This window comes from Choloepus didactylus, chromosome 7, assembly GCF_015220235.1.
Source record: "Choloepus didactylus isolate mChoDid1 chromosome 7, mChoDid1.pri, whole genome shotgun sequence".
Lineage (NCBI taxonomy): Eukaryota > Metazoa > Chordata > Mammalia > Pilosa > Megalonychidae > Choloepus > Choloepus didactylus.
Window position 1 is genome coordinate 122,577,734 of NC_051313.1, and position 11,264 is coordinate 122,588,997.

Here is an 11,264-nt window from a genome sequence, read left to right on the forward strand (position 1 = left end):
ACTTCGAATTTACTTCTTCTTGCATCTCTTACATTTCAGTTGATTTCTCTTTCTGTCTATATGAATTACATTCTTCAGGATTGCTTTTAGTGAATCACCTCAGATGGTAAGTCTTATAATTTATTGTTTGTCTGAATAAATTCTTATTTCATTTACATTAATGAAACATGTACTTTCCGTATATACTGTTCTTTTTGGATAGATATTAACTCTAAATACAATTATATATGTATGTAAATAATTTCACTGACTTCTGCTTTCCATTATTGTCATGGAGACAACAGCTGTCAGTCTAACTGTTACTCCCTTGAAGGTATCTATCTTTCCTGCTAGCTGCTTTTAAAGAATTTTCTGTCTTGTTTTTAAAATTTTTATTTCATTTTGCTTTTCCTCATTGGGCAAGTCTCAAGCTGGATCATATATCTCCTCTGTGCTCACAGCACTCAATTTAAACTGTATCATCTTTTAGTGTTTGAATATATTTCTCTAAATGATGACAGCTTTGTATCTGTTAGGGTTCCCAAGGGTAAGAGCTGCACCGTGATATTGTTTCTTATTCTTTTCTCCCTTCTGTTTTACTGAAAACAGCACAAGGCTCTACACAAGTATTTTGTTGTTGTTGTTGTTAATTGTGCCACAGTGTTACTGTAGCACAGTATAGAATGAAAATGAATTAATATTTATGAAAAGAGAAAAAGAATAAAGAGAATATGGCCTTTGAGAGGAGGTCCCAAGACATTTATGTCTGGAGAGATTCCGAGGGGATTAAGCTTGTTTATTTTCTAGTCAAAATAAGAATCAAGTCTGCTGAGATTCATTCTTATTCTTAGATATAAGCTCTTTGTCTTTTGAGGCAGTGAGCCCACAGACTCTTTGTTAGTTTATTCAAGGAAATGATCAGTTTATCACAGCTTTGATTCTTGGATTCCCTTAAGACCCAAAAAAGATATATTTATTCTTAGGTGTGTATGGACAGGAGTAGAGTAGGTAGAATTGGCAGAGGTAGTAGGTTGAACAAAAAAGGTTACTTTGGAAGGAGAATTTTTGATGGAAAGGAGTTGCCATTAGATGGAGCAAGTAAGATTAAGTAACTGGGAAATCGCTTTTAATCTAGGTTGTGGAAACTGCAGGGTATAATAGCAAGAGGGCTTAGGGCACAAGTCATTTGCTAGAAAAGCTTTGGTATAGTTGCATATGTGCATTTGTATAAGAGTGTTTGTGTTTTGTATGTGTGTCTGTGGTTAAGTACACAATATACAGAGCAGCCTCATTTACTTTTAGGATTGCTTTTGTTTTGAGAATTAATTACCAGTCCCTGAAGGATGGTTATTTAACCTATTTTCAATCTTTTGCCATGCTCAAATGAATATCATGGTACATATATAATTATTGACATGTGCAAACCATCTGAAAAACAAATTCTTTTATGTGGACTTTTAGCTCAAAGTTTGTGAACATTTCATTTTTGATATTTATTGGTAAATTACCCTATAGAGATTGAATCACTTTACATCCCACCTGTATGTAATTAACATCTTCAAACAAATATAGTGTCGTAAACATTTTAATCTTTGTCAAAATGACGTATCGTTGAAATTATTTTGTTTTGCTCATTTGCATATTCTTTGCCTATGTAAAAAATATTCTCTTATGGTTTCAGTTGTTTCTGTTTGGAATGTTGTGCTGCAGTTTTCTATATTTTACCACAAACTTTTTCAGGCAAAATTTCTTCTGTTGAGATATTGATTTTCTATTTTCCTATTTTTCTTATTATACCTTTACATGGGTGCAAAAATTTTCCTATTTATTGTTCATATTTGAACAAGTTCTGTTATCTGGGACAAATTAGTATCAAGAGGTTTCTGTGAGCAGAGAGGATAAGGTAGCTTTTCCAGGCTCTAGGCTCAAGGGCCCCCTTTCCTTGCAGTCAACAGTCTTTTTACCTTTCCTTCTCAGTAACTTTATCTTGCCTCGCTCTTTACTGATATTTCCATAGCCATCCACAATCAGTGTAAGACACTTTTTCAAGGGCTAACTGTATTCAAATGTCTTCAGAGTTCTCCTATGTCCGAGATTTCTCAAGACTTTGGTTTCTTCCTTCCTGCACCCTGCAGCTGCAATCCACTCTTGTAACTGCTGTTAGCAATACTGCTGGTCTGAATTCACTCTGCCTTCATGTTATCTGAAGTTGGTGTGTGTGTGTGTGTGTGTGTGTGTGTGTGTGTGTGTGTGTTCAGTGTATTCTATATTCAATGAAGGCTCATGCTGTGGAGAACTTTTTCCCTCCCACCCTCCCTCCTTTCCTTTCTTTCTTTCAAGGCAAGTAAGGATATTCGGTCTAAGTGACTGTCATGCTCTGACTGGTTCCCAGAAATAATAATTGTGTGTTAAACCTTCATTAAAACATGTTTTCAATTTTTACAAATGTGTCTTTGATGGACTTTAATTAGGTATATTAATTTTTATGCCAGAGGTGAGACCAGGCTGAGTTTTGTTTTAATTTTAATACGTCTTTTAATATTTAACTTTATTTCTAATGAGCTGTTTTTTGGATTCACAACATTCTGAGTATCTTGTACCACTTACATCACACTGAATCAGAATTTATCACATATTTCTATTTTCATGTCTATGTTGTAAATGAATACAACTCTAGCATTCCTAGTCATTCTACTCAACATATATCCATATATCCTTCCAGATGATAACCTTGCTCTACTTAACCCTACATGATATAGTGGAGCATAATTGCTAATTATCACTATTATCTTTCCTCCCCAAAGCAATGGAAAACACCACTACAGTGAATGACTTTCTTTTGTTGGGATTGACCTGTATTCAGGAGTTGCAACCTGTAATCTTCATGATTTTCCTCATCATATATCTGATAAACCTGTTCAGAAATGGGGCCATATTAGTGGTTGTCATCACAGAGACAAGACTCCACTCACCTATGTATTTCTTCCTGGGAAATCTTTCTTGTCTGGATATCTGCTATTCTTCGGTGACACTGCCCAAGCTCATGTCAAACCTCCTCTCCACTCGCAAGGCCATATCTTTCCTAGGTTGTATCACTCAGCTGCATTTCTTCCACTTTCTGGGCTGCACTGAGGCCATCTTGCTGGCCATCATGGGCTTTGATCGATTTGTGGCCATCTGCTATCCACTACGGTACACTGTCATCATGAACCGCCAGTTGTGTGTTTTGTTGGCAGCTGTTGCCTGGCTCACCAGCTTCTTTTATGCTCTGATACATTCCGTCATGACAGCACACCTAAACTTTTGCCACTCTCAGAAACTTAAGTACTTCTTCTGTGATGTCAAGCCCCTCTTGGAGTTGGCATGTGGTGACATTCAGCTGAATCAGTGGCTCATTTTCATTGTCACTTGCAGCTTGGCTATGGCAGCTTGCTTCCTCACTCTACTCTCCTACTTGTACATTATTAGCTTCCTTCTGTTCAAGAACCGATCCTGCAGTGTCCTCCACAAAGCTCTGTCCACTTGTGCCTCTCATTTCATGGTGGTGTCTCTCTTTTATGGTACTGTGGGCCTCACTTACATCCCTCCTACCTCTGCCTCCTCTGTAATACAGGAACGGTTTGTGGCCATCATACACACTACTGTGACCCCAGTGCTGAATCCACTAATATACACCCTTAGGAATAAGGAAGTGATGTTGGCCCTGAGGAAAGTCTTTGGGAGGACCTATTTGCCTAAGGATGGCCAGTGGTGACACTAGAACAAATGAAAATTGTGTGTGAATTTTATGACATTCATTTTCTCATCTATTGATAAATCAATATAATTCTTGAATTTTGTTTTCCTTTCAGAAATTTGTACCATGGTAACAAATTCTTCACTTAAATGAGTCTAATTACTAATAATTATTCATTTGCTCATTTAGTCATTCATTCTAAGTATTTTTTGAGCAGGCAGTCTTCAAGGTATTACAGTGAAAACAAATCATGAGGATATGCCATGAGAACATGCATGTAAGTTTTAGTTGATGGGTCTGACAATGAAAGAATGGATAAATAAATGCATGTCTTGGTCAGTAGGTGATACATGTTATGAAAGGTAAGGAAGGAACAATGTGTTGAGGTGGGCACTGTTTTGTAGGTTTAGGTTGATGAAGTCCTCTCCAAAAAGGTGACCGCTGAGTTGACATTCAAGAGAAATGAAGGAGCGAGTCCTGCAGGTATCTGAGGACAGGGCATTCTATGCAGAAACGGCAGCATGTGAAAGAGCTCTGGGGAAGAGTGTGCTTGTTGCTTGTGAGGTAAAGCAAGATGGACAATGTCCTGGAGGCCATTGGGTAACTGAGAGAGTGGTGGGAGTTGGGGGCACAGAGCTGATGGTGATCATGTCATGGGCATCGTTTGTGTCATTTAGGGTATTTTCACATTTACTTTAGGTAATAAAGGATGACATGGAGGTATTTGGCAAATAAATGACTTGATTTAATTTCTGTGTTCAAAGAATCACCCTGACTGCTGTGTTGAGAATAGAGTAAGGGAGCAGGGATGGAATTCATTGGGATTCCCTTATTGTCTTCTAATAAAGGTTGAGGGTGATAGTGGTAGGGGTGATAGAAGTAATTAGACACTGGATGCATTTTGAACACACAACTTTCAGTATTTGCTGACAACTTGTATGTGTGGAATGTGAGATAGGTATCAAGGATGATTCTCAATTTTTATTTATCTATATTAACTCTAAAGAAATGTCTGTTGTATAAGTAAACCAGAATATGGACATAGTAAGGGTGAGAAGTAAGTTTGGATTTAGTTTACTCATAGTGGAGAAGGTTTGGATTTAGTTTTCTTTCCTATACTTCATTCTCTTTATGCCCATAACAATATTTTTAAGACCTCTAGACTGAGATAAGGATATAGTCTTTGCTCTCAGAAACAACTCTATTTGTGACAATTTAACTTCTCCGACTTGATTCAATGAAACTTTTCAGGTAATGGTAGTAATGAATAAACTATATTCTTCACCTTTCGGTAGTTTATACTTTACAAAGAAGAATCAGATAAGAGCAGAAACAACCAGTTAAGAATGGCAATGACAAAATCAAGACCAAGTAAGGCAGAATATAACAGCGGAAGTAGACACTATAGGATAATGGAAATAAAATTTAGCATGAATAGAAATTGTTTATTTAAAGTAGAAGCAATATTCTATTAGATACCTGATACCATTATCCCAATGGTATAACAGTATAGGTGAACTGGCTCACACGATATTAGAGATATTGTTAATATTAAGAATAATGAAAATAGTTCAAATATTTTCTTTTGATCTTGGAGCTGTCTTCAGATACATTGTGTCTTCACACCCACACCCGCACTCACACACAACAGCTAAAAATATGGGAATTATTTCGTGGTTCTATGTGCATGATAACAAAGGAGAAGCTCAACTGTTGATTTTTTTCCAGTAAATTTATTGATCTGCACAGATATTTGATAGTCCCCAGGGTCTTTGATTATCTTTCTTGTCTTCAACTTAAGCTGCTCTGTCTCTCTATCTCTGTCTCTTTCTCTCTCTGTGTATCTTTCGGTGTCTCTTTATGGTTCTCCCTTACACATACCATATTCATTTTCATAAAAGTCTAAGTCAGAAATTATGTTAATAACGTGATATGGGTGCTTCTAAATAATTATTGGTGGAGAGGGACTTTGTACAGCCATAGAAATATGATTACAGAACTCTGTGGAGGTTTGCTAAATTTATTTACATGTATCTGAACTAGAGTGATAAGGAAAAATGAATATTTACTTATATTAAAATTTGCTTTTGTACTTAGCTCTGGAATTTTCAAAAATGAGTAAGAAGGCCTGATGAAAATCTTTTATACTTGCAACATAAATATAAAGTTTGAGCTTTTATACATTGTATGGCTTATTTTGGTTTCATTTGTTTACTGCACAAGAGATTCAATATATACATATTTTAGTTCAGAATTTATATATATACAGTTAAAGGAGATATTGAGTTTTAAAAAGTCATTTTTATAAAGTACAAAAATAGGCAAAATTAATTTCTGCTCTTAGAATGAAAATCCTGATTGTCCTTGGGGTGAGAATTCCGGGGTACTGCTAATACTTTTTTTCTAAATCTGGGGACTGGCTGCATGGGTGTGTTCAGTTAATGAAAATTTATTGAGTTTTACCTTTACAACTGTTTTTTATGTACAATTTTGACTTTATGTATTAAAATCCAATAAAACAAATAAAAATGAATTGCCTGCATGTGATAAAAATTCAAACAGTACAGAAGGATGCAAGTAAGTATTCTCTTCCTCCCAAGCTCTGTCTGTCTGTCCCTGTCCTGGAGGCAGGTGTTCAAGGTGATGGTACGATGCTGGTGTCATTCCCAGGGTGGAGTGTTCATTAGTCACAGTGGACCACACCTGTTCTCTTGAATGAAGAGACGAGATGGGAAGGATGGTGTGGAGGCATCAGCACATCTGGGCTTGGGTACAGCCACTCCTCCACAGTCAGCAGGTTTCCTTGACTAATGATGTTGAGCATCTCTTCAAGTGCTTGTTGTTCATTTGTACATTTTCTTTAAGAAAGTGTCTAGTCAAATATTTTGCCCATTTTTAAAATTGGACTCTTTGTCTTCTTGTTATTGAGTTGTAGGAGTTCTTCCTCATTCTGGATACAAGACTGTCATCTATTTTATGACTTGCAAATACTTTCTTTCATTCTGTGTGCTGTCTTTTCACATTCTTGATAGTGTCTGTTTATGCAGAAGGATTATTTTTTTATTAGAGAAGTTGCGGGGATGCACAAAGTTTTTAATTTTGATGAAGTTCAACTTACATCTTTTTTTCTTTTGCTGTGTGTGTTTTTGGTGTTATATCTAAAAATTCATTGCCAAATCCTAGGTCATTAAGATTTGCCCCTATGTTTTCTTCCAACAGTTTTTATAGATTTACCTCTAACGTTTAGCTCTTTGATACATATTGATTTACTTTTTGTAAATTGAGTGCCTGTGGCCACTCAGTTGTCCCAGCACCATTTGTTGAAAAACTATTCTTTCCCCCATTCAAGGGTTTTGGCACAAGTATCAAAAATTAGTTGCTCATAGATGTATTATTTTTCTGGACTACCATGTCTATTCCATTTATCCATTCTTAGGCCAGTGCAACACTGTCTTGATGAGGGTGGTCATTGGGCCAATGTGGCTGAATTCCTTATAGGTAAAGACAATTGGACACAGAGATAGAAGACTTGGGAGACACTAGAAGCTGGAAGTCAATTGAACCCAGAAGAGAAAGGAGAAAGCATGGAAACATTGCCATGTGATGAAAAGCCAAGGAGCCCCAAGGATAACTGGATGCCAGCCCCAGAATGACAGTTTTTGGGGAGAAAACATTGCCTTACTGATGCCTTGATTTTGAACTTATTCTAGCCTCAAAACCATGAGCCAATAAATTTCCATTGTTAAACCAACCTACTGTATGTTATTTGTTTTAGCAGAGAGGAAACAGACACTTTCCAATATGGATACCATTTATTTCATCTTCTTGCTTGCTCTGGCTGGAGCTCAAACTACGATGTTCGATAGAAGTAGTGAGAGTGAACACCTTTGTCTTGTTCTTGAACTTATGAAGGAAGCATCCAGTATTTCCCCATTAAGTATGATGTTAGCTGTGGCTATTTATAGGTTGAGGAAATTTCTTTCATCCTATTTTGCTGAGTGTTTGTAACATAAATACATATTCGATTTTGTCAAATGCTTTTTCTGCATTTTCTGACATAATCATGTGGTTCTTGTTTTTTATTACATTGATAACTTATGCTACATTAATTGATTTTTACGTATTAATCCATCTTTGTATTGTTGGGATAAATCCCATTGGTCATGCTATATGATTCTTTTCAGATGTTACTAGATTCAGTTTGCTAATATTTTATAGGAGATGTTAATGTCTGTATTCATAAGAAATATTGGTCCACGGTTTTGTTATCTTGTGATGTCTTTGTCTAGTTTTGGTATCAGGATAGTACTAATCTCATAGAATGCATTAGGAAATATTCCCTCCATTTCAATTTTTTGGAAGAGTTTGTGAAAAATTGGTATTAATTATTTAAATATTTGATAGAATTCATCAGGGAAGATACCTGGATCTGACTTTTCTTTTTGTGTAGTTTTGTTGATTATTAATACAATCTCATCACTGGTTGTAAGGCTATTATGATTGCCTATTTTCTCAAGTCAGTTCCAACAGTTGTGTCTTTCTAGAGAGTTGTCCATTTTATCTAGGTAATAGAATGTATTGGTTTACAATTGTTCATAGTATTCCTTTATAATCATTTGTATTTCTGTAAGTTGGTAATAATGTCCCCTCATTCATTTCTGATTCTTCTCTCTATTTTTTAATGGTCTTTCTGGCCAAAGGTTTGTCAATTTTGTTGATCTTTTCAAAGAAGTAGCTTTCAGTTTTGTTGATTGTCTCTACTATTTTCCTATTCCATATATCATTAATTTCCACTGAAATATTTCTTATTGCATTGCTTCTGGTTGTTTCAGTTTAGTTTGCTCTTCTTTTTCCAATGTCTTAAGGTGGAAGGCTAGGTTCTTGGTGTGAGATCTTTCTCCTTTCTTAATATAGGCAATTATAGCTGTAACTTTCTTTCTAAGCACTGCTTTATATGTATTCCATAAGTTTGGGTATGTTATGTCTTCATTTTCATTCATCTCAAATTGTTTTCTAATATCCTTTTTTATTTCTTCTTTGGTTATTTAGGAGTGTGTTGTTTAATTTCCATATAATTGTGAGTTTACCACATATTCTTTTGTTTTTGATTTCTAATTTCATTCCATTGCAGTTGGAAAAATAGACAGAGAAGAAGTAATTTTGTCTCACAGTCACATCAACTTCTGTTTGAGGTTATAGTCTACCAGTCTCCCTTATGGATTTCAGATATACCAGCCCCCATAGTTGCAGGTGCCAATGCCTTAAAAGACAATCTTTTGGTAGAAGGAGAGAGAGAGAGAGAGAGAGAGAGAGAGAGAGAGAGAGAGAGAGAGACTGACTGTTTGTTCTATTTCATTGGAGAATACTGACCTGATACAGAGATTTTAAACTCTTAATTCTTAAACCAGAGAGGAATAAAGTTGAGAATGAATCTTTAATATTACCATATTAAGCTGGATTCCAGGAAGCAGAAACTGAGATGATGATTCCCATAAGAGTGATTTACTGGAGCAGAGTTATCAACACAAGTGGATTGTGGGAAGCAAGATGGGGCAGATTAAGAAAGCTAAGCAAAGATGAAGTGTTGGCTAGAGATTAGTTTTGGTCTTGTACCATGGGGAGCTCTGGGGCACAATTTACATCATAGAATTTGTCCCATTTTAAGGCTAGGGTGCTGGGTTTTGGTGCTGTGTGGTCACTGACCTCTGGCTCTCTTTCTAAAGGGAGTATTCTCCAAAGAAGGTGAGCTGTGTCCTGTTTGCAGCCCACAATGACAGCAGCTGAGAGTTGGGTGCACAAGCCTTTGATGGTAAAATGAGTGTGGCACCAACAGCATCCACTAAATTTAACAATGAAAAATGGATAAGAGGCTTTGTTCAATAATAATTGTCATGGATAGTTTCCTTCTAAGAGAGAAAAAATAATTGTTATCCCTATTCAAAAGTTCCTTTATGCAGGAAAAAGTTATATACATTCTTAGGTATGTATAAGGAAGAGGAGGAAAATTCAGGCTAAGTCAACACAGTAATAGCAGGATAGAAATGGAGAATAGGAAAAGATCTTTTTGATGGTGGAGTTAAACTGTTGGAAGGGGTGAGTGAAGGAAGAGGGAAACATCTTGCATTTAGACTGAAAACTGCAGGAAAAAGCTGCCAGCTAGAAGAGCTTTGGAATTTTAACCTGAGAGATAATAGTTGCATATATGTGGATATAAGTGTATGTAAAAATATCTGTGTGTGCATAAAGAGAGTGAGAAAAAAAGAACACAGGTGAATATAAAAAAATGAGTAATTGGACAACTCCACATTATGGTGAAAGACATCTCTTCCTTTTGCATTTCTGATTGATTTCTTAGTTCTGTATTAGGATTATTCTTATTTGATGAAGGAAGTTGCTATTATATTCTGAAGACAGAATCTATCCCATTTGTTTTCTCTCCAGTGAGTACATACTAGCAAGGAAGCTTTCAGTAATCAGGTTATCAAGATGACTCACCTGCAGATTTCTGCAATCTTTTTCCTCTGGTCACCATAGTTACTACCCAAAGGGATCAGAAACAAAACAGCCATGATGGGAGAAGTACAGTTTGTGCATAACATTAATAACATTGACTAACCTCACAGGTTGCATGTGGCTAGCAACAACATGAGTACTCAACAGTTACCAGCAGAAGCCAATGCTGAATCACTGATGTGACACCATAACCCAAGGAGGACCAGCCAACAACCTCTTTGACTTGGCCCAATATGTGAAGTCCCTTCCCAAAATGATTGGGAGAGTGATTTATTCACATTGGAAGATATACTTAAGTTTAATAAAGATTTACTTTCCTTGACTGTAACACTTCTGTTAGTATCACTATTTATGGATTACAGAATACTTTATTCACTGTCAAAGTTACCACACAAAACAAGTCCTAACAAGAAACATGTGTTGCAGTAAATGAAGTTGGTAAATAAGCTTACATCCAGAAACCTGATGGAATGGTGGAGTGGCCCATTGGAGGCACAGTCACTGCACCAACTGGGAGAGAGCACCTTACAGGTTTAGGGTGTTGTCTTAGAGGATATGTAGGTGATCTGACTCAGAGGACAACATGAGGTGCTGAATCTCTCAAAGCTGGAATAATTGGGTCTCTTAGCCCAGGAGTGGAAGTATGGCTTCTTTTACAATTATATTGAAGCAAAGTTGGCCTCCCAGCCCTGTGTCTTTGGGCTATTCTGAGTATTAGTTTTCAAGGAAGGACTATTTACCCCAGAGTGTGCAAGAACAGAAGTTGAGGCTGACTCCTAGTCATTATTGTCCCCTCATGCCATTCAACCACCAGGTAAAGAAAGTGATATTGTAGTGGTTAGAGTGATTAATCCTGATGTTCAAGGGGAAATCATTTTCAAGTGAGAGCAGGAAGTAGTATGTTTGGACTCCTAAGGCCTCTAGGGCTACCATATTTAGGTTTAAGAGGCAATGGAAGCTAGTTATTCATATGCTAAGCCAATTCTCTAAAAAGATTTATAAGATAGGCAGACACCTGGCAAGATTGATGAAGAAA

General features: G+C 36.5%; 1 protein-coding gene across 1 annotated transcript; it reads left to right on the forward strand.

Annotated features, from left to right (window-relative positions):
- Positions 1 to 2,785: 2,785 nt before the first annotated feature.
- LOC119540741 (olfactory receptor 12D3-like) lies at positions 2,786 to 3,733 on the forward strand. The gene has a single exon (XM_037844706.1). The coding sequence runs from the start codon at positions 2,786 to 2,788 to the stop codon at positions 3,731 to 3,733; it is 948 nt and encodes a 315-aa protein (XP_037700634.1).
- The last annotated feature ends 7,531 nt before the right edge of the window (positions 3,734 to 11,264 follow it).

What these genes read in the sequence shown, in the direction of transcription:
- LOC119540741 (XM_037844706.1), top strand. Translation starts at nt 2,786, where the DNA reads ATGGAAAACACCACTACAGTGAATGACTTTCTTTTGTTGGGATTGACC.